This window comes from Balaenoptera ricei, chromosome 1 (assembly GCF_028023285.1).
Source record: "Balaenoptera ricei isolate mBalRic1 chromosome 1, mBalRic1.hap2, whole genome shotgun sequence".
Taxonomy (NCBI): domain Eukaryota; kingdom Metazoa; phylum Chordata; class Mammalia; order Artiodactyla; family Balaenopteridae; genus Balaenoptera; species Balaenoptera ricei.
The window spans coordinates 109,665,134-109,688,507 of NC_082639.1; the positions used below are offsets into that span (position 1 = coordinate 109,665,134).

The 23,374-nt window shown below is 50.0% G+C and overlaps 1 protein-coding gene across 2 annotated transcripts; it reads left to right on the forward strand.

The window, feature by feature from the left end:
• The first annotated feature begins 83 nt into the window (after positions 1–83).
• Positions 84–22,605, forward strand: CGN (cingulin). Of its 2 annotated transcripts, none has more exons than XM_059931249.1 (21): positions 84–101; positions 5,858–6,732; positions 7,481–7,581; positions 7,735–7,804; positions 7,908–7,997; positions 9,474–9,601; positions 10,248–10,380; positions 10,720–10,932; positions 11,371–11,519; positions 11,773–11,905; positions 14,352–14,552; positions 14,899–15,105; positions 15,479–15,736; positions 16,745–16,915; positions 17,426–17,587; positions 18,916–19,005; positions 19,473–19,556; positions 19,667–19,785; positions 20,106–20,214; positions 20,605–20,768; positions 21,085–22,605. In XM_059931249.1, exons 2-21 carry the CDS (start codon positions 5,872–5,874, stop codon positions 21,224–21,226), a joined length of 3,585 nt encoding a protein of 1,194 aa, XP_059787232.1. In that variant the 5' UTR covers positions 84–101; positions 5,858–5,871; the 3' UTR covers positions 21,227–22,605. The 2 variants fall into 2 exon arrangements, with proteins under 2 accessions (XP_059787232.1, XP_059787222.1); XM_059931239.1 differs by lacking the exon at positions 84–101 and adding an exon at positions 189–287.
• Positions 22,606–23,374: the final 769 nt, after the last annotated feature.

Below are 23,374 nucleotides of genomic sequence, written 5' to 3' on the forward strand. Positions count from 1 at the left end.
ACCCGGCCGGCCCCTCCCGCCCACCCGGGCAGGCGACCCCGGGTCCGGGTCCCTGCGGCGGTGGCCCCGCCCCTCGCGGGAAACGGACCAACCGAGGAAGGGTAAGGCGGGGCGGGTGGTGACGGCCAATGGAGGTGGAGCTCAGGAGGGGAGTAACAGGTTGGTGGGAGGGGGAGAAAGAAGGAGGGAGCGCCGAGGGACATAGGGGGAGGGCCCAGGAGCCGAGCGTGCAGCTCTACCCGAGCCCGAGCCCGAGCCCGAGCCCGGGAGCGCCGAGCCCGGCTGGGGTGAGTGAACCGGGCGGGCGCAAGGGCACCTGAGAGGCAGGCGAGCCCTCAGGTGTACCCCTGAGGGGCGGGAGTCCAGGCGATCAGAGATACCCAGGGCACAGGTGCTGAGTTGGCGAGAGGAGGAGGGGAGGTCAAGTTAGGGTGGGAGTACTGATTAAGAGCTGGCTCCTTCTCTAAGATGCCACACGCAGGTGCCTGGGAAGGTGCCAGGTGAGGGGCACCTGAGGCTAAGGCTATTCCCAGGGCATGGAAGCGTTTCAGGGCCAATATATCTCTGGAGGTCAGACGCCAGTCCCCGGGGCAGAGTTTCTCTTGGAGACCGGAATGGTGGGGGGAAGGAGTCAGTCTCAGTTGGGCAAAGGGAACTGCTGCCTGAGGTTCAGACACGTAAGGGAGAGGGCGTGGAAAGGTGCTGTTTCCCTGAGGTTCTTTACCCGACTGCCAGTCTGAGCCGGTGCTGATACCTCCCTTCTGGCTTTGAGGTGGCTCTGAGGTGTGGACTCTTTCTGTAACCATTCATCTATAGGGCAAGACAGGTGCAATTAATAGACACTGAGAGGTAGAAGGAGAGGGCACCCCCATCTCTTTGCCAGGTGTGAAACTAAGTCTTTCAGTTTTTGTCCTCCTTTGATTTCTTGCCAGGGAGAAAGTTTCCTTCTTCCTCTTGAGAGAGTGCTCTACAAGAGGGGGATTTGAGTAAGCCTGGATCCCTAGGCCTACAAAATATGTAGAAATACTTCTTTCTAATGAGGCCTCTTTCTGGGGGCTAATGTCAAGCCCTCCCCGCAAGCATACATACTTCTGTGGTTCTAGATGGGGCCACTGGGTGAGGTTCGGGAGCCTAACCAATTTCCTTGATGCCTCTCAGAAATTCCCCATTATTCCCTGAAACCCAGGCATCCCTGACAGCTGGACCATGATGGCTGTCAGACTGGCCATAGGCACTGGTGCAGGAAATAAGCAGGACTCCTCAGGAGACCACCGGACTAGGAGATTCAGCACCTCTAAGTTTCCAAGCTGGATGAGAGGTGCACATCAGAGCCGAGACAAAATTTCTGAGGCAGATTTCCTTGCCTTAGGCAGGTGAGGGAACCAGAGCCAGCCTTAGCTTGGCCCTTTTGATGCCCTGCCTGAGGAGAGTTGTTGTAATTGGGAAATAATTAGCAACCGCTATGTTGTCGACAGGCTGCCTGCACATGCCTCTCTACCTCTTTTTTCATCCTGGATATTCGGGAATGGGGGGCTGGCTCCAGGGGACTGCTAATCCAGAGATTTGCCTGACCCTAAGAGGATTCTGGCTTCCTAGAACCCTTCCTGCTTTCCCCAGGCTGACCTGCATGCCATCACCCCTGTGGGAGGTGAGGAGGGGGTAGGGCTGCTGCTTCTCTTCACGCCAGGGAAGGGGAGAACTGAGGGCCAGGGAGGTGGCCCAGGTTAAGTGTGGGATCTGGAATGCAACCTTGGGAACTTTAGAGGGAGGGGTAGAGGGAGACAAAGTCTTCTGTTACACACTGGCCTGTCTGTCCGTCACCAGGCACACTGTGTATCTGTTCCTGCGTGTTCCCTCCCCACCTTCTGCCTCTTCCTTCAGAGCCTTGGCATCTAAGCTGGACAGAGTCCCTGCCCATGGTTTTGCCCCTTTGCCTCCTCTGTGGTGTGGAATTTCTCTGGTCTGCTTCACAAGCTGCCAGTGGAGTCTCCCCGGCCCTCCCCTTCCCCTTGCCTCTCAAACCAGTCCAGCCAGTTTGCAGGGGCCCAGTTCCTCATTGTGTTTTTTTCCCCACTGGCCAAGCAGCTCTAGTCTGGTGCTCAGGTTTGACTTTTCCAGTGGACTGAGCCAGGAGTACACACGGGGGGTTCTTTTTGGATCCTCGGGCAACCTTATCTTGCTAACTCTTTATGAGAAAATAGGAGCCGAAAGAGCAAGGTCACTGAACTGTCCTTTTCTGTTTTCACCATTTGCTTTCCTTGTTACCTCCGAGGGGAGTCTAATCTCTGTACCTCTAGTTCACCCATTTTCTGCATCTGCCAATTATATAGCATCTAGCATATTGCCAGGCCCTACGTATACCAGTTCTTCCTGGGCACACCTGAAGCCACCCCACCCCCACTTCCTGCCAGGAGTCCAGAGACCCTGTCACTCCTAGTTGGAAGCCAGACGCTTATGGCTGGGCCAGAGGTGATGGAATTGGGGCAGGGCAGGCTAATGAGTAACTCAGGGAGAAGTAGCTGCCTGATACGGGTGCCGTGTTCTCCCTCTCCTTACAGGCAGGAATGACAGAGACAGAAAGATGAAGCTGAATTAACTTGTGGCCTAGTCTCTTCCCAGAGTACAGTTGGTGGGAAAAGCAGGGTCAGGCATCTGGTGAGAGGAAAGGCTCTGGGCTCCCTGTTGCCTGGCACTAGATCACTATTTACCTGCCTCTGGGGCTTACGAAAGGCCTTGGAGCTGCCCTGCTCCCCTGGCCCCGCCCCGCTGTCCTCTGTAACTGAAGGCGGATAGGTTTCGGGTTTTCCATGTTGAATCATTTAGAGCCCTGCTTTCTGACCCACCCCAAAGATCCCTTTAGCCCTCCTGGCCCTTGACCTACATGTCCTGGGACTGAAGGGGGTTGAGGTTAGGGAGTCACTGGGACCTAGGGGTACACTTGGTGCCGCCTCTGAGCAGCTTGGTGCTCTTGGGCGGGCAAGGGCTATGCACCCTCTGGGACTAGGCTGGGAACTCCTTGACCTGGATCTGGAAGATCAGTAGATGTACTGTCAGGGTAGAGCTGCATCATGAATAAATCATGTGACTTCTAGGCACATCTGGTTCCAAAATTATGACTGAATAGGACAGGGAGTCCAGGCCAGGAAGAGGTCCTGTTACTAGGACAAACAAGAAATGGCTGTGCGGGATCCTTGGGAAATCTCCCCACTGCTGTGTTGAGTCTGCCTTGGTTCGGGATACAACTTTTAATAGATATATATTGACATCTACCATCTGCCAGGCCCTGGGGACACAGGAGTCAGCTGAGAGCAATGTTTTTTTTCCCTCCAGGAGCTTATAATCTAGTGGAGGAGACAGATAGGAAACAAATCATCACTCTGATAAATATATAAATAAACTGAGGCACACTCACTGAAGGCCAACTGTAGAGTGTATAATGTGAATCTGATCTAGTTTGTGGGAAGGAATGGTCAAGGAAGGCTTCTCTAGGAAGTGACATCCTTCTGTAAACCAGGTGAAGTCAGGAAGGTCCTGTTGGAAGGAGCAGCATATGTGCAGGATAACATTTGTTGTCAGCTTTGTGACAGGCTTATGCTGCTAGGTGCGTTCATGTTCAATATCTTGACATTTTCCCTCTTTTTATTGAAGTAGAACCTAAGTAAATAAAGTGCAAAAATCTTAAGTGTATAACATGATACATTTTTACAGTTGTGTATACCCACATAATTATTATTATCTAATTCTCACAGGTAATTACCTCATGAGGTATTATTATACCCATTTTACAGATGAGGAAACAGGCTGGGAAAGTTGTGATTTGCCCAAGGTTATATACATCAAGTGAAGGTCAGAAGCTGGGATTCCAAGCCAGATCCTGACTGTAGTCCAGTGCCTTTTCTATTGGATGAGTGGCTTGGAGAACTTACCCCTTTGCCTTGTAGCTTCTTTTCTGGTCCCATTTCTTACTTGAATTCCAACATAGGGCCCTGCCAACTAAAAATATTGCTTTCTGGGGTATCTGAGTCAGTGGTTGGTTAAAGTCCTCCCCAGTGTCTGCATAGTGGAAGGATCGGGTCCTCGGGTTCATGGGTGGGCCTTAAGGACCTCTTGAGATTCTGTGGTAAAAGTTTGGATGGGCTGTCTCCTGGGGGAAGGGTGCATTGCTTTCATCATTTTCTCAGGCACCAAAAAAGGTGAAGAACCATTGCTGATAAGGGGTTCCTCCCCCCTGTATCTTCCTCTGTAGGGGAGGGGCTGGGAATGCGACTAGGAATGCTCTTACTCCAATTCCTTTCTCACCTGGAGCTCCGCCCCTCCCTTCCCCACCCCTCCTGGGTTCCTGAGCTTCCTGGCACTTCTACAATCCCTGAAAGGGGCCTTGCCAAGTTTCCTTGGCCCAGAGCTCCACTGGGAGGTTGAGCTGGGTATGTTTGTGTCTCTGGCATATCAGAGGCTCCTCCTCCAGTTTGGTGCTAGGCCCTGGTGGAGGTTAGCAGAAGGGGTGGGGAAGCTGGATTTTTATTTGCTTAGAGGAGAACCTCCCCCCAGGTTCCTGGAGCCAGAGCAATAAGCAATACCTGGAACACATTCCATTTGCTGACTCTGAGCTTAGGCAATGTAGACCCAGGGAGCTGGCCTGTAGGTGGTCTTGGCTCTGGCCCTCAGCTGGGACAAATCTGCCTGTCCTGGGGCCTGATACTCTTTTTTTTTTTTGGCTGCACCATGCGGCTTGTGAGATCTCAGTTCCCTGACCAGGGATGGAACCCAGGCCTCGGCAGTGAGAGCACCAAGTTCCAACCACTGGACCGCCAGGGAACTAACTCCTGGACTGGTACTCTTGAATGTTACTTAAATCTTTTCTTGAATAGGTAGTACATGGTTCCAGATTCAAAAGGGACAAAAAGATACATAATAGAAAGCCAGTCATTCTCCCATCCCTGTCCCCAGCCCTCCGTTCCCCCAACCCTGATGCATCACTGCTATTGGTTTCTTTGAGGATCCTCCCAGAAATGGGATGACCTATCTTGAGGTCTTCTGTATTTGAAATGAGCTCTGGGATTGGAGGCCCCTATTCTCCACTGGGTTGGAGGTGTCTGCAGGTGGGGCTTGGGTTCTGCCTTCCCTGGGGGTGGGAGAAGCACATGGTAGTGCTCTATGTGTACGTGTGAAGGTCAAGAAAACTCTTTAAACTCTTGACAAAACCAAGCTCCCCAGGACTGTATTAGAGGAAATGGATTCTTCTGGGTCAGTGGGTCTCAGAATGTGGAATCTGGACCAGCAGCGTCGACATCACCTGGGAACTTGTTAGAACTGTAAATCCTCAGTGTGGGACTACCTACTGAATCTGACACTCTGGGGGCAGGGTCCAGCAGTCTGTTTTAACTGGTCCTTCTGGTGATTCTGCTGCTCAGATGAAGTATGAGAACCACTATTTTGTGTAGAAGGGATTGGCAGGGCAATCAGCCTCACAAAAGCTGGGCAGGGCTTCCCTGGTGGCGCAGTGGTTGAGAATCTGCCTGCCAATGCAGGGGACACGGGTTCGAGCCCTGGTCTGGGAAGATCCCACATGCCGCGGAGCAACTGGGCCCGTGAGCCACAATTACTGAGCCTGTGCGTCTGGAGCCTGTGCTCCGCAACAAGAGAGGCCGCGATAGTGAGAGGCCCACACACCGCGATGAAGGGTGGCCCCCGCTCGCCGCAACTAGAGAAAGCCCTAGCACAGAAATGAAGACCCAACACAGCCATAAATAAATAAATAAATTAATTAATTAAAAAAAAAAAAAAAAAAAAAGCTGGGCAAGTGGAGGTTTCTGGGTTTCTACTTCTAGTCTCTCAGCTTAAACTCTTCATCTTCTAGGACCCCTCCTACCCATGGAGCAGGTGTCCACCATGGCCGAGCCCCGGGGTCCTGTAGACCATGGAGTCCAGATTCGCTTCATCACAGAGCCAGTGTGTGATGCAGAGATGGGCACCCTACGTCGTGGTGGACGACGCCCAGCTAAGGATGCAAGAGCCAATACCTATGGGGTTGCCGTGCGTGTGCAGGGCATCGCTGGGCAGCCCTTTGTGGTGCTCAACAGTGGAGAGAAAGGTGACGACTCCTTTGGAGTCCAGATCAAGGGGGCCAACAACCGAGGGGCCCCAGGAGCTCTGAGCTCCGACTCAGAAGTTCCTGAGAGCCCCTACTCTCAGGCCAAGGAGTTTCCTGCCCCCTCGCAGGGAAGCACATCTGATGAGGAGCCCGGGGCCCACTGGAATGGAAGGCTACCGCGCTCCCAGTCCCAGGCCTCACTGGCAGGCCCTGCCCCTATGGGTCCAAGCAACAGGAGCACCAGCCTGCTGGAGCTAGCCCCCCAAGGAGCTTACCCGGGCAGCACCATTGACACTGCCCCCCTGTCTTCGGTGGACTCCCTCATCAACAAGTTTGACAGTCACCATGGGGGCCAGGCCCGGGGCCGGACTGGCCGCCGCATGCGGGTGCTGCCCCCTGAACAGCGCAAGCGGAGCCAGAGCCTGGACAACCGGCTCCCACGGGACACCGTTGAGGAACGGGAGCACCGGTCCCCCAACCACTGGACCCCAAGCGCAAAGCATGACCAGCACACGGGCAGCTTGAAACAGTCAGCCCAGAGCTGTCTTGGTGGCCTTAGCCGTTCCCGTCAGACCCAGGACTGGGTCCTTCAGAGTTTTGAGGAGCCACGGGGGAGAGCACAGGACCCTCCCATGCTACAGGTCAGACCTCACCCCTCTGTGGCTTCCAAGCCCTGGCCCCTTCTCATCAGCCCTGACCTACTTGGGTCTCCATGTTGATTCAAATGACCTATGGCAGAAAGTCTACTTTTTGTCCTCCACTTTATCCGTCTACTTAATAGATGGTATTCACATGTACAAGACACTTCCATGGGCAAAATTCTAAAGGAAGTGGAAGTAACTATGAAATCACCATTCACAAGCATGGAGAGTTACTTGTCATTGCCTGACCATTAACTGTGCCTCAGTCACCAGCATTTGCTAGGTCTGCAGCAAATGTGAGGCAGGCTTGGAGGATATGAGTGGCTCTCTGGTGCTCTTGCCAAAACTCCCCCCTTTGTCTCCCACTCAGGAATGCGAGTGAGTGGGGGAGTGACTTTACTCTGAGACAAAGTTAAGCCCATCCTAAAAGTAAATCATTCACAAATTCTAGTACATTAACTGCCATTAGTGACAAATAACCTGTGACACAGCTCACAACTGGTCGAGATCTGTTTGTCGAGCAAAATCTGGTTTGCAGCAATAGTGAGAGGCGTACCTTGCTTGGACCCCTTCCTGGCCTGTTGCTCCGGCCTCAGAGGTGTTGCCTCTTTACCCCACTTCAGGCTTGTTCGTCGTGCTCGAAGGGCCTCGTCTCCCAACTGCCACTTCTCTTCCATCTGAACCCCACACACGCTTCTGGCGTAATCTTCGTAGTCTTCCTATTGCTCTGGGTTTACTTTTTTTGTAGTTCAAATCAACTCCAGACCTTCTCCGAGACCAGCAGGAGGCGGTCCCACCAGGCAGTGTGGACCACGTGAAGGCCACCATCTACGGCGTCCTGAGAGAGGGGTGAGTGGGGACCCTCCCAACAGCAGAGTTACACACCTCCCTTCTTTTCCTTCTAGCTTTGTTCCCCATCTTCCCTGCTCTTAACCCTTCCTTCCCTCATCTCTGCTACCCCTTTCCCCCCCTAACGTTTGCATCTGTCCTTTTATCCTCCAGAAGCTCAGAAAGTGAAACCTCTGTGAGGAGGAAGGTCAGTTTGGTGCTGGAGCAGATGCAGCCTCTGGTGGTGAGTGGCCCCTTCTCACGGTGGGGCAGGGGGCAGGGTTAGGGCCTTGTGGGCCTTGGGATCTGGATGTGGACTCACTTCCTTCCCCCCGTGTCTCTGGCAGATGGCTTCTTCTGGTCCCACTAAGGCAGGGCAGGGTGAACTCAGCCAAAAAGTGGAGGAGCTACAGAAAAAGCTGGATGAAGAAGTGAAGGTGAGGAGAGATTAGAGGTGCAGGAGGGATGAAGGGCCACAGGGGGAAAGAACCTTGGCCTGGGCCGGCCCTTCCGAGCAATGGAATGAGCACTTGCGTGTCCTGTGAGACAAGAGTATGTGCTATTCGCAGGAAGGACTTCTGGGGTTCTCTGGAGCTTAGAGAGGAGGAGCACATTCATCAGGGGTCTAACTACCTTTCATTCCATTTCCTTTGGAAGTTCCTGTCCTAGCTCTGCCACTCACTGTGGCTGTATAAATCTTGAGCAAATTATTTACCTCAGTTCTTGGCGTCGTCATAGTAATGATGGCAGTAATAGTAGCTGTCATTTATTGAGTTTAATTTTTGTAGTAGGTACTATCCCGAGTAATATGTAATAATTACAGTGACCCTGTAAAATAGGCATCCTGGACCCTTGTATGATGAGAAAGTTGAAGATCAGAAAGATTAAGTGAATTGCTCAAGGTGGTACGTTGTAGAGGAGGAATGTTAAAATTCAGGTGAGTCTTATGCTCAAGCCTACGTACTCCTCTTTTTTTATACTGCTTCCACCTGTCACAGCATTGCCTTGTATATAGGTGGTGCGCAGTAAGTGTTAGATTGTAACTCCCCTTGTTTCCTGAAAAGCAGTGTCATGTACTGGTTGAGCGGTGGGCTGTGGAGTCAAACTGACTTCAAATCCTGGTACTCTTACTTGTTGGCTATGTAACTGACCTTGGGCAAATTCTTTAAATGTTCTAAGCCTCTGTTTCCTTAACTGTAATGTGAGGATAATAATTGTGCTGTGTTAGTTATCTCTTGCTGTGTAACAAATTACCTCAAAACAAACATCACCCAGTATCTGAGTGCCCAGGATCTGGGAGCCACTTAACTGGGTAGTTGTGGCTCAGGGTCTGTGATGAGCTTCCAGTCAAGGTATTGGCTGGGGCTGTAGTCATTAGAAGACTTGACAGGTGTTGGAGGATTTACTTCTAAAATGGCTTACTCAATGGTTGTTAGTTGGAGGTCTCAGTTCCTTGCTATGTGGACCTCTTCATAGTGCTGCTTGAGTGTCCTCACAATATGGTAGCTACCTTCCCCCAGAGTGAGTGATCCAAGAGAGAAGGTAAGGAGGAAGCTGCAATGCCTTTTTATGACCTACTCTCAGAAGCTACACATCACTTCCCCCTTTTTCTATTTGTTAGAAGAGGCAGCCTATACTCAAGGGGAGACTATATTAAGTCCAGCCTATACTCAAGGAGAGAGCTTCACCTTTTGAAAGAACTGTCAAAGAATTTGTGGACATATTTTAAACCATTACAAATACCGAGGCTTGTTATGAGGATTAAATGCAGATAATATACATGAGGTCCCTAGTACAGCGCCTGTCACATAGTGAGTGTCAAGAGATGTTAGGTATTCCCATTATTCCTGGTCCTTCTGAGAGGCTTTCCCTCCTCTCCACCTACTCTGTTTTACTCTCTTTTCCCTTTCCAGAAACGGCAGAAGCTAGAGCCATCCCGGGTTGGGCTGGAGCGGCAGTTAGAGGAGAAGGCAGAAGAGTGCAGCCGACTGCAGGAGCTGCTGGAGAGGAGGAATGGGGAAGCCCAGCAGAGCACCAAGGAGTGAGTGCAGCTGACGGTGCTTGCAGGGCTGCACGAGGGCCTCAGCCAGCATTAGAGGCTCCCCCAGGGCTGGGGGAGACAGGGAAATCTCCAGAAGCTGAAAGGGGCCGACAGAGAAGGTTAAAGACAGGACCTTTCTCTTTACCTTCTCTATCAGTAATGCTAATAGCGCATGAGTTAGGCTCCCTGGATTTGCCTCTGTGCATCAGGTTCTTAATCTGTAAAATGGGATTAATAATGGTACCTACCTCACAGGATTGTTGTGAGGATTTAATCATTCATGTAGCAGAAGTTTTTGCAATGAGTACTGTGTAGTAGGCACTGATCTAGATTCCTGGGGTTCATCAGTGAACCATAAAGATGAAGCATAACTTCTAGTGAGTGGGCACAGACAGTAAACAATTAACATATTGTATAAGTAAACGTATTACATATGAGAAGGTGGTAAGTAGAATAGGTTAAAGCAGATCAGGAGGGCTGGGTTGTACAGGGGCAGGTTGCAATATTAAACAAAGTAGTCAGGGGAGGCCTTGTTAAGATGTGAACAAAGACTTGAAGGAGGTTTATAGGAACTAATGTAAGTAAAGTGTTTAGAAAACGGCCTTACACATAGTGCTCAATAATGTTGTCTATAATTAATTATTAGGCTCCAGAACATGAAGCTCCTCCTGGACCAGGGTGAAAGGGTACGGCATGGGCTGGAGACGCAGGTGATGGAGCTGCAGGACAAGCTGAAACAGGCCCAGGGTCCTGAGCCTGCTAAAGAGGTGCTAATGAAGGTAGGGAGTAGGATTGGGGTACCTTAGCCTCTGCTTCCTTTCAGCTAGATCATCCTCAAGTCTGCTCATCTGCAGTTTCCCTAAAGTATGGGGAGTAGGTAGCTGATTACAGGTATCCCTTAGGGTGCTTTCAGGCCGACTCAATGGTGGGGTGGCACTAGAGCCCAGAATGGTAGATTTCCTTTATCCTAACAGGGCATCTTAGAGGGCAGAGAGCACCTGGTACCATGCCTAACAGATAGGAGGTGCTCAATAAATATTTTTGATTGACTGGATGAATGAATGGACAGGTGGATCCTAATATGGTCACCTCTGTACTTCCACCTTCGCTTTCCCCAGGACCTGGTAGAGACCCGGGAGCTTCTGGAAGAGGTCTTAGAGGGGAAGCAGCGGGTAGAGGAGCATCTGAGGCTGCGGGAGCGGGAGCTGACAGCACTGAAGGGCGCCCTGAAGGAGGAGGTGGCCTCCCATGACCAGGAGGTAGAGCACGTGCGGCAGCAGTACCAGCGGGACGCAGAGCAGCTTCGCCGGAGCATGCAGGATGCAACCCAGGCACGTGACAAGAGCAGGGCTGGGAAAAGAGAGCGCCCCCAGGGAAGGGGGCTGCCTTGAGGTCTTGGTATTTGGGGGTTTTTTCATGGTCATAACCGGAACTCCCCCTAAAAGACACATGTGAGATGTAATGAAAACCTTGCTCAGGAAACCTACAAGGGCAGAGGGAAGGAGTGCAGGCCAGAAGTCCCATGAGGATGTGTGACAGAAGTCCCATGGGGAAATAACTGGGGGAGGCTTCCTGTAGATGACAGAGGGGCAGACTGTGTCTTGGGAAGAGAGCCTTCTGCTAGCATTGCACCAGGTACCCCGGGTGTCAGGGTGTGCAGTGGGCATGGTGCCTCTGGACCTGAGCCTCCCCTTCTACACACTCACACTTTGGTTTAGAGTGAGCTCTTCCCTCCGAGCCTCCTGGCCCCTGACTCTCCCCTTCCCTAGGATCACGCAGCATTGGAGGCTGAGAGGCAGAAGATGTCAGCCCTGGTGCGAGAGCTGCAGAGGGAGCTGGAGGAGACCTCAGAGGAGACAGGGCATTGGCAGAACATGTTTCAGAAGAACAAGGAGGAGCTTAGAGCCACCAAGCAAGAGTAAGGACACTGCCCCCCAGGATGCTTATCCATGATTCTTATATCCCTCCTCTTTTCTGCCAGTGCTGTGCTCCTTCCTTTCCCATTTCTCAAACTGCCCTTCTGCATCCCCACCTTCCGCCCTCCTGAGGGTGGGTGCCCAGTGTACGGCCTCCAGGGAGGTGGTTTTCATTGTCATTGTCCTGCTAACCTCTCCCAGGCAGGCGGCCTCACCCTGTTCCCTTTCCCTTTTATTTCACCTTTCTGGGCTCAGACTCCTGCAGCTGCGGATGGAGAAGGAGGAGATGGAAGAAGAACTTGCGGAGAAGATAGAGGTCTTGCAGAGGGAATTAGGGCAGGCCCGAGCTGGTGCTGGAGATACTCGCCAGGTGGAGGAGCTCAAGAAGGTACTTGGGAGTTGGGGGGCAATAGGGCAGGTCGGGGTGATGGGCATCTGCCTCACCTATCCACGAGGGCCTCCGCACGTGTGTGGCTGTCTCCCATGTGCTTGGTTTTCAGGCTTCATCCTGCCTGCTCAGCCTTATCTCTTCCCAGCACACACTCTAGCAGGACTGGTCTCCTCATTCAGTATAGAAGTTTCTAATGGAAAGGGCTCTCGGTGACCAGGTTGGGTTATAGCCAGAGGCTGCTGGCTGCCTCCCAAGAGACCTCATGGGTAGCAGCATTGAGGTGGATTTGTGAAACTCCAGGGTCATTTTTGCAAGCTTGGAAACCTAATTTGGTCAGCATAGCAAGAGTTGCTCTGTCTCTCAGAGGGGACTCATTAACTACACTTATGAAACAAACATTTATAGTTAGAATGCCAGTTTATTAACTTACGATGAGTAGTGTTGTCACATGGACTGGAACACTTGCAGTGGCATGGCCAGCTGACTTACATGGGAAGCCAAATTGTAATTTGAAGGCTGCTTAGAGAGTATAGAATCTAGACACAGGTAGCTAAATGTTTTATCATGCATGGATATTTTATGAATAATAAGGTCATAAAATTGAAGTGAACACATAAATAATTTCTTCATATTCCTGGTATCAGTTTATGAAGGAAAAGAAAGCAGTGAATTATTTCAGATGATTTGAAAATTAGAAAATATTTTCATTAATTATAGGGAACTGGCATTTGTGGCCCCCTGAGAATCCTTCTGGGTTTATATTCTCTCATTTGCTATGCTGGATATGTAGTAGGTGCTCAGTTAACAAGTATTAATTAATCAATTCTTGTTTATCATGCTTTTACTATAAGACTACCTAATTGTAATCAAGGTAATCATATTTTTAAATGAGTAAAGAAATATAGCTCTGAATGATGATTTTCCAGATAAGTAAAAGCCTGAGCTTACGCAAAATATTTGGTGGAGAAAAAGATAATAAATGTTAACCAAACATACTTTGGTGGTTGTGAAATCAAAAGTACTCCTAATTTTTACTATACTGTTTTTAAGTTAACAAATATCAAGGAGAGTCTGAAGTCTGTTAACTATATTAGCTGACATAGTGAACTTGGACATTCCTCTGGACAATCTCAGTTGACTTATTATGCTGGGTAAAGCTAAAAAGCAAAAAAGTAATAACTAGTGTTTCATTTATCTCATATATTAAGCTAATTTTATTAAGTATTTAATCAATCAATAAGATATACATTAGGAAAATAGACTAACCCAGTCCACTGTAGACCATACACTGTGCTATTTTTCTTTTTCTTTTTTTTCTTTATTTAAAAATTTTTTTAAAAATTTATTTATTTTTGGCCGCATCGCACCTCATGTGGGATCCTAGTTCCCCGACCAGGGATCAAACCCTCACCCCCTGTGGTGGAAGCGTGGAGTCCCAACTGCTGGACCGCCAGGGAAGTCCCCTCTTTTTCTTTGTAATTAGTATGTTAGTGTCTTACACTGAAGACTCACTATATACATATAACCTTTCAGCCTAATTATACTTTCTGAATTTCAGAAGTAGCTAATAGATAAAGAATTAGAATGAGAAATCATATTTTAATTTTTTTAAAAAGAAATCAGAGCAGCACCAATATTTATTGTGTCACATATTTTGGTTTTCAACATTTAAAAAAAATAGCCAATCCTGTTTTATGCATACCCTCATCTGTTCTCACTCCATGTAATTTTTTTTAATGGAGATTTAGTTCACATACCATAAAATTCACCCTTTTAAAGTATACAATTTACTTTGTGGCGTTTTGTATACTCACAGAGTTGTACAACCAACACCATCACCACTATCTAATTATAGAACATTTTCATCACCCCAAAAAAGAACCCCGTATCCATTAGCAGTCACCCTCCCCACTCCTGGCAGCCACTAATCTACTTTCTCTCTCTATGGATTTGCCTATTCTGGACATTTCATATAATTAGACTCCTATAATATGTGGCCTTTCGTGTCTGGCTTCTTTCACCTAGCATAATGTTTTTCAAGGTTTATCCATGTTGTAGCAAGTATCAGTACTTCATTACTTTTTATGGCTGAATAATATTCCACTACATGGATATACCACATTTTTTATCTGTTCATCAACTGATGGATATTTGGGTCATTTCTGTATTTAGCTGTAATGAATAATGCTGCTATGAACATTCACTTACAAGTTTTTTGTGAACATATGTTTATACAGTTCTCTTGGGTATATACCTAGGAGTGGAATTGCTGGGTCATATGGTAACTTTATGGTTAACTTTTTGAGACATTGCCAAATTGTTTTCCAAAGTGGCCATACCATTTCACATTCTCACCAGCAGTGTATGAGAGTTTCAGTTTCTCCACTTTCTGTTATCCCAGGCTGGCTCTCTCTGCCCTGTCACCATTTCCCTTCCCTTCTAGGAGCTGCGCCGGACACAGGAGGAACTTAAGGAGCTGCAGGCAGAGCAGCAGAGCCAGGAGGTGACTGGGCGACACCGGGAGCGGGAGTTGGAGAAGCAGCTGAGGGTAGAGGCTGAACGAGGCCGGGGGCTGGAACAGCAGAACCTCCAGCTACAAAAGACCCTCCAGCAACTGAGACAAGACTGTGAAGAGGCTTCCAAGGCAAGGGGAGTGGGCACAGGGCTTAGGAGGTGGAGGCTGAGGGGTCTGGAGGGCTGAGGAGCCAGAGGGCGTGGAAAATTACCTATCATGGGTATGTATAGACCAAATACCTTGGTCCTAGGTGTGTGGTTAAAAGTAGCCAGGATGTGGCAGGGTGAGGTTGGGCTGTACCTGGTGATACCCATTGCATCTCTATAGGGGTGGGATGCTCAGGGAAGCCTCTGGCTGGTGGCACTACCCCTCTTCACACTTGGGTTCGTGTGAGCTCTCTGGGGTGGCTTTCCTGGGAGTCGTCAATGACCTTGAGCCCTGGGGTCTGAGCCACCTCTCCCTGAACCGGCCTCAGGCTCAGATGGCAGCAGAGGCAGAAGTGGCAGTGCTGGGGCAGCGTCGGACAGCAGTGGAAACGACGCTTCGGGAGACCCAGGAGGAAAATGATGAATTCCGACGGCGCATCCTGGGTCTGGAGCAGCAGCTGAAGGAGGCACGAGGCTTGGCGGAGGGTGGGGAAGTGGCGGAGGCTCGGCTGCGGGACAAGGTGCAGCGGTTAGAGGTCAGTGCTTTTGCTGACATTGTTGGCTTCCTCCTGGCCCTCTCTCCTCTCATCCCTGGCTAAATACTCAGCCATCACTTTGATTTTGCCTGTAGTGTGCTTCTGTTTGCCTCCCTAGTCCTCTGTTAACCTTGGGTTTATTTCCTGGAGTGTGCTTTAGTGTGAATGTCTCAGCCTTTGCACTGGTATTTTTGTCCATTTCCCACTCTTTGCATGTTCTCTGATCTTTGCTGGTTCCTCTGAGCCTGTTTTCATTACCCACCTTTTTCATAAATATCTCTTCCTCCTCCCTCCCACTTACTCACCTCCAAATGGCTTGAGCCCAAGCTTTGCATCCTCTCAGTCCGACGTCCCTCACCTTCCCCACTCCCAGGCAGAGAAACAGCGGCTAGAGGAGGCCCTGAACACAGCTCAGGAAGAGGAGGGGAGCCTGGCAGCAGCCAAGCGGGCACTGGAGGCACGGCTGGAAGAGGCCCAGCGGGGGCTGGCCCGCCTGGGACAGGAGCAGCAGGCTCTGAACCGGGCCCTGGAGGAGGAGGGGAAGCAGCGGGAGGCGCTCCGGCGCAGCAAGGCTGAGCTGGAGGAGCAGAAGCGCTTGCTGGACAGGACTGTGGACCAGCTGAACAAGGAGGTGGGGCGCGGGGTGGCCTGGGCTCAGGAAGAGGCTCAGCTCATACAGAAGCTTGCCTGGTGGGGGGAGACAGGGGAGGGAGCGGGATCACAACGTGTGGTGTTTGCTTTCCTCAAGTTCATTGTTGGGGAGGCCAAGTCTGCATCTGCAGAGTGGCATCCTTCCTACTTCCCCTCAGTGTTCTTGACCTCCCCCTACACCCCATTCCCTTATGATCTTGATCCTTGGAGAATGTCTCCTGGAGTTCCTCTTAGAAGTCTGTAAGACCCAAACATAAGAATCTTCGTTGGTAGAGTTTTATATTTAGGGGAAGGAAAAAGGCCTATAATCCCTCCTTAGACGTCTGTAAGACCTAAAAGCAGGAATTTTCATTGGTAGAATTTTATACTTGGGGGAGGGAAGGAGAAAGGAAGAAGAGATAAATTGCTTTTTTCAGGTAAGGTTCTCCTCCTAATCGCTTAATTATAAAACAGGAGCAAACACCTAATATATTTCATCAATTCTAAAATGTACATTTTATCGTCTCTGAAATTGACTTGTGTCTTATAATTGATGGTATGTTATAGTTCAATTGGCAAATTTTTCTTTTTCTTTGTAATAATCATTGGTATCTTGGGTTTGCTGAAATATGGTCATTTAAGGTTTACTTGTATCAGGCACTGTTGTAAGTACTTTACGTAATTAGTTAACATAATTCTCACAACAACCTTGTGACGTAGGTGCACTGTTATTATCCCATTTTACAGATGGGGAACTGAGACACAGAGAGGGTTAATAACTTGCCTGTGGTCACACAGCTAATAAGTGGTAGAGCCAGGATTTGAACCCAGGAAATCTATATATTACTCCCAGCCATACTAGGGACCTAGGTCCAGGAAAGAGCAAGAGAGGGCTACTTTGGCAGGAAGGAGGCTCTGGGAGAGTCTTGGGAGTCTGGGCCCAGAGAAGGGAGAGAGGCATCCATTAAAGAGATGCAGTGCTGAAAAATCTCTTTTCTCTGTGTCTCAGCTGGAGCAGATTGGGGATGACTCTCAGCAAGCCCTGCAGCAGCTCCAGGCCCAGATGGAGGATTACAAGGAAAAGGCCCGGCGGGAGGTGGCAGATGCCCAGCGCCAGGCCAAGGAGTGGGCCAGTGAGGCTGAGAAGACCGCTGGAGGGCTAAGCCGGCTTCAGGATGAGGTAGGAGCCTAAATGGCAGGAGTCCCAACGTCCTTGGTTTGAAGGTCATTACCTCTTAACCTGTGACCAGGGGATCCTGGGACCTGGGTTTAGGTCTCATCACTTCGGTGGGGGAGGGTGGGGGGAGTTGTCCACTGTAGGCAGAGACATTAGAGGACGCACTGTCTGCACAGCAGTGATTTTCAAACTCTGCTGCACATTAGGGTCACCTGGGGAGAATTTTAAGATCTCAACACCCGAGATGCCTCCTGTACACTTAAATCATAAACCCTTGGGGCTTGGATCCAGGATCAGTCGTCTAAAAACTCCTCAGGTGATTTAAACTTGTGTAGAGAATTTTAAGACGATAAAGAATATGGGCTAAAAGTCAAGTCTTTTTATCATCACCGTGCTCTGGCAATTCTAAAGAATGTCAGAGTTGAAGAATTTTCCCCCACGGGGTGGACTGCTCCCACCCTTCAACCCCCATCTTACCTTATCTGAGCTGCTGCATTTTTCTCTTCTGACCAGACTCAGAGGCTGCGGCAGGGCCTGCAGGCATCCCAGGCTGAGCGGGACTCCGCCCGGCTGGACAAAGAGCTGCTGGTCCAGCGACTGCAGGGGCTGGAGCAAGAGGCAGAGAACAAAAAACGCTCCCAGGATGACAGGAGCCGTCAGCTCAAGGGCCTTGAGGTGAGGACAGTGAGGGGGTGACGGGTGGTGGGTGGGATGGGGAACGTGAGGGGGTGTGGATCCTGGCACAGGTGGGACTTCTGTGGGGAAAAGAGCCAGGACACTCCAGCCTCTGGGATAGGAAACTGGCAGCCGACAGCTGATGGGGTTTGTTTGACTGCAGTGTTGTAAACAACTTTGAATTAATTGCCACTGTTTAGAAATTTATAGATGTCACATAAAATTTTGGATTTCTGGCTTTTTTTATACATTTGGAAAATATAATAACACTGGGCTTTGAGTCCTGAGTTGTCCGCATGGCAACAGTTGGCTGGAGCTGAGCAGTGGCTTCTCCCCTTTAGAGTCAACAGTGGTCTTCAGTTTGCTATATTTGGCAATAACAACAACAGTAATAAGAGCAGCAGTGGCAGCAGCAAACACTTACATACTGTGCTGTGTGCCAGGTACTTAAGAATTATTTAATCCTGAGAATAACCATATGGCATGCGTAGGCTTGTTTTCCCCATTTTTTTTTTTTTTTTAAACATCTTTATTGAAGTATAATTGCCTTACAATGGTGTGTTAGCTTCTGCTTTATAACAAAGTTAATCAGTTATACATATACAATATGTTCCCATATCTCTTCCCTCTTGCATCTCCCTCCCTCCCACCCTCCCCTTCCCACCCCTCTAGGTGGTCACAAAGCACCGAGCTGATCTCCCTGTGCTATGCGGCTGCTTCCCACTAGCTATCTATTTTACATTTGGTAGTGTATATATGTCCATGACACTCTCTCACCCTGTCACATCTCACCCCACCCCCTCCCCATTCCCCATTTTATAGATGAGGAAAACTGAGACACAGAGAGGCTAAGCAACTTGTCCGTGGCCCCTTTGCTAGGAAGCGGTCGATCTGAGTTTTAAATCCAGGCAGTCTTGTCTTAGCCTCTACATGGTACTGCCTGACTCGAATTTGCTTCCCCAATCTGTACCCTGATGCTTCAGTTTCTGACTCTCTTTATCTCAGCCTTGGCCTGGGCACTTGGGTTTCTCTCTATTTTCCCATTTGGGAAATAGGGCTGCGCCAGTGAGAAATAGACTGTGGGGTTTGTCATCCTGCCAAGGGGCCAAGGTCAGAGCGGGCCCACCCCTTCCCCTTGATGCCTCACTTGGGCAGCAGAGGGCGCTAGCTCCGTGGTGGCTCTGGGCAGGGGCAGGGACCAATGGGTTCTGGGATGTGGGAGAGAGAAGAACCTGTGGAGGCTGGTGTCTGAGAGGCTTCTGATCAGAGTATGACGTTCTGGTGTCCAGCATTTGGGGCAGAATTAACCTGTTGGCCCTCTGCCACAGGAAAAAGTCTCACGGCTGGAGGTGGAGTTAGATGAGGAGAGGAGCACTGTGGAGCTGCTGACGGAACGGATGAATCGTGGTCGGGACCAGGTAACCCCTTCCTTATGCCTTATCCGTGTCTACCCCGACGACAGAACCTCTTGGCCCTTTCAAAAACAAACCTACCTTCCCATCTTTCATATATGGAGTTCTGGCTGCAGAATCGGTGCGTGGCCGGCTCTACTGCAGGGTCTCATCTGCTTTCGGGAGGGGTTGGCGGGTTTCCTCAGGTGGAAAGAAGCCGGGAGTTTGAATGGAGGAGGAATCCTGGTGGCCTGGGCTGCGGATCTGAGTCTGGGCCGCTTCCATTCAGAAGGGACGTTAGTTCCTGGTGAGACTGAGGAGGCCCTGTTTAAATTCTGTGGCCCCTCCCATCTGAGTAGGCTGTGATTTCTCAGTTGCCTGGGAATTTGGGGGATTCAGAGAGCACCCTCCAGCTACTCTGCCCCACTTGGGTCAACTTGCTGGTTCATCATTAGTCCTCCCTAAGTCTGGTTGCTCTGGCCCATCCCCCCTAGGTGGACCAGCTGAGGACAGAGCTCATGCAGGAGAGGTCTGCTCGGCAGGACCTGGAGTGTGACAAAATCTCCTTGGAGAGACAGGTGAGGGGGAGGGGGGGAGTCTTGGGGATAGGCCTCAGGAGGCGGGTAAAATGACCATGGAAGCAATCGCAGGTTGAGTGCTAACCAAGGAGGCTTCCTGTCCCTCTCAGAACAAGGACTTGAAGAGCCGGCTGGCCAGCTCAGAAGGCTTCCAGAAGCCCAGCGCCAGCCTCTCTCAGCTTGAGTCCCAGAATCGGGAGTTGCAGGAGCGGCTGCAGGCTGAAGAGAGGTGACATGAGCCCATCCTCTGTCTCTCCCTCTGGGCTTTTCTCCTCTGGTGTCCCTCCGTCTTCTGCTTCAGACATGGCCAACCAGGCTTGATCTTTTGGGAGGCCTCTTCTCTTGATAGGGAGAAGAGAGAGTTGCAGAAATTCGAAATGTGAATGACCTCTATCTACCTGGTTCTTTGGATCTGCTCTGGGTCCTCCCCAGTCTAATGGTTGGGCTCGTGGCTGAGCCCTTGGAGTTCTTGGAGGCAATATGGGGCCAAGTAGGAGTTTCTTTAGAAATGACAACAGCCATAGACATCCCCCTACCCCACCCTTTTAGGGAGAAGACAGTTCTGCAGTCCACCAACCGAAAACTGGAGCGGAGAGTTAAAGAGCTGTCCATCCAGATTGATGATGAACGACAGCATGTGAATGACCAGAAAGACCAGGTAAGGATGGCAGCTAGGGCCAGGCAACCATATGGCGAGTATATACTATGCATTTGCTTGAAGGCCAAGAGAGGGCCCATCTCATATGTCTTCTAAACTTAGACTTTCCTTCTATAAGGTCAGAGAGACTAGAGTGAAAGGACTAGATTAGAGCAGTCATAGTAAGCATGGGTATCGAGCATTTATGATGTGCTAGGCTCTCTTTCTAAGCGATGTTATTAACTTATTTAATCCCCAAGACAAACCTAAGAGGTTAGGGTACTCGCCCGTGGTCTCAACATTTTGCTGGGGGCAACTGTATATACCTTGTCAAGATTGCTGCAGGGGAGGATCCCAGGCCACCGTAGCAGCAGCTCCTTTTCTAATGTGGGGACTTGGTATCCTGCCTAGCTAAGCCTGAGGGTGAAGGCTTTGAAGCGGCAGGTGGATGAAGCCGAAGAGGAAATTGAGCGACTGGATGGCCTGAGGAAGAAGGCCCAGCGTGAGGTGGAGGAACAGCATGAAGTCAATGAACAGCTCCAGGCCCGGATCAAAGTCCTGGAGAAGGACTCCTGGTACGGGCTGCTCTTCTGCCCCCTGTTCCATCGGGATAGCAGAACAATAAGGGAATGGGCTCTCCTGAACTGGATGGGGAGGAGGATCTCTAAGAAGGGACTTCGCAGGCACTCATTCCTGGATGAAAGCCAGTATGATTGTCTTTTAGTATCTCAGTCCCCATCCTGTACCCCATCTCCCCGTATCTCTAATTAGTGGGGGAATCTTGTGAGTAGCTTTAGGCCTTAGGAGAACTGGGAGTTTCCTTAGCATGAAAAGGGAGGCTGTTTAAATCTTTCTGTCTCCTTCCCTGACCAGTATTCCTCTTTGACTTAGGCGCAAAACTTCCCGCTCAGCTGCTGAGTCAACTCTCCAACATGAAGGGCTGAGCTCAGATGAGGAATTTGACAGTGTCTACAATCCTTCCTCCATCGCCTCACTGCTTACGGAGAGCAACCTGCAGACTAGCTCCTGTTAGCTCGTGGTCCACAAGGGCCCATGAACCACACTTGAGGCCTATCCTGGCCAGTCCTGCTCTGCTCTGCCCAGCCTCAGATTCCTCATCCCTGTGGGAGACCCAGTTATTCAGACCTAAGACAGGGAGGGGTGTGAGTGATGGTGATAAAAAAGGCATCAGCGCTAAGCCGGTAGACGGACTTTCCCTTTCCTCTGGAGGAGTGGGCATTTTAGGCCAACTGAGCCCCCTCCTTAAGTGCCGACCCCCTCCTCTGCTCCCTCACAGCAGTAGGTTGGTCAGCATATAGGCTGAGGGGGATTGAGCAGGATAGGAAGGGATAGAAATTGCCATGTATATAAAGCTTTATTTCTTTAGCCCTTAACCCCAGGCTCAGGGAAATACCCTATGTGATTCTGCCCCCTTGACTCCTGCAACTCATTTCCTTCCCATTCTGGAGCAGGGTAAGGGGAACATTATGGGTAATGGACATGCTGGCGTGGCTCTACCCACTTCTCAGAGGCTCTTCTTTGCACAGTCATGGGGCCCATGTGGTAGTCCCCACCTATCTCCATTCCTGTATTTTTTGTCTTCCCCAAGCCAGGATCCAAGGGACCCTTTCTCCTCCTCTTCCCGTCTTTACCGTTTCTATGTTCCTTCTTTCTTCTCAGTGCCTTAGGCGGGGTGAGGAGATAAGGATGCTCTTCTTGCCTTTTATTACCTGCACATTCATACCTCTCCAAGGCCCACCCTTTCCCCAACCGGGGCCCTCTGCCTTCCCTGCTGCTCCAATGACTGGTCGAGAGACCTACCGGCTTCCCTGCCTATGAAGCCCTGTGAGGGGACTTTGGGAGGGCCGTGATAAGGTGGTGGGGCTGCTTCTGCTCAGGGTTTCCATCCTTCCTCCTCTCCCTCTGTGACCATGGATGTGCTTATAAGATGGTTGCACCTGGGAACCCTGACAACTGTCTACGCAAGTTTGAAAAGCAAAGGTTTTGGTTTCCGGGGCCTTAACTTGTGGTTTCTCTGATCAGATGTGCCCAAACTCAGTAGGGAACCGAGGGACCCTCATTATCTCAGGAGCTTGGATCTGATACAGAGGGGCTAGAGGCCAACTCTTGGTAGAAATGGGAAGAGGCAATGGTGGACTTATTCCTCCTTTGGGATTTGGGGAGAGCCACGTTCTGGTAGGAGGAGGTAAGGGAGATGATTCACCTCTCTTATTTTCTAAGCAGACTCTGTAAGAAGCCTAGAGGAGGGAGAAGCCTGTTCTCACCAATGACTTGTAATTTCATGATTAAAAAAAATTTCCTTTATTCTGCAAATCATATATTATCTCCCAATCCAATCCAGCATTGAATTTATTTTAAATTAAATATTAAAATTATATATCTATACTGAAATCCTTGACTTGTCTTCTCATTCTTTTTCCTGACTTATTTGGAGGTCTAAATTTTATGAAGAAACCATTTTACTGTACCGCTTAGAGGCTGAAGCTGGGGTTTTCTTCACCTCACTTTTAGAGGCCTTTTACAACAGATCAGATGGAACTTAGGGAGCCGAGAAGTGTTTATAGCAGCTCCATTCTTTCCTGAGGAAACTTCTGGGAATAGCAAGGCAAGTAAATGCCTTCTTTGAGGGTTAAAGGAGACAGACCAGAAACGGGTTTTATTCCTTTGGGGCATAGGGATAGCCCAAGCATGCACCTCCCAGGTGCAAAGATACCCATCCATTCTTACCAGGCATGGGACCCAGTCCCTACATGGGAGGTGGGGAAGTTTCTGTCATCCCTGCCCTTGTGTTGCCTTGAAGAGGGAGCTAGCTGTTCACCAGAGCCTATTGCCAGATTTAGGGGTTTTGCCCACTCAAGAGTGGGTCAGGCCTCTTCTTGTCTGGTGTCCATGTGGACCATAGCCCAGTGGAGAAGCCACCTGCTGAGAGCAGTTGGGCTGGAAGAGGCTCCAAGGTCCTGCTTGGCCATCCTCTATTCTAGGCCCTTAAGATGCTAACCTGGGCTTAGAGAGCAAATACCACTGGAGAAGTTGAGGTTCATTCCTTCTCAAGAATGCAAATTCCTTTTAAGGCAATGTGTCCCGCCTCTCCCATCCATATAAGGGCAGCTTTGGTATAATAGCTTCTGCAAAACAAGCCCCACCCAGAGCCGAGCTGGCT

Coding starts and splice junctions, on each gene's coding strand:
- CGN (XM_059931249.1), top strand. CDS start 5,872: ATGGAGCAGGTGTCCACCATGGCCGAGCCCCGGGGTCCTGTAGACCAT. Junction 11,520..11,772: donor CTTAGAGCCACCAAGCAAGA/GTAAGGACACTG, acceptor TTCTGGGCTCAG/ACTCCTGCAGCTGCGGATGG. Junction 19,557..19,666: donor AAATCTCCTTGGAGAGACAG/GTGAGGGGGAGG, acceptor TGTCCCTCTCAG/AACAAGGACTTGAAGAGCCG.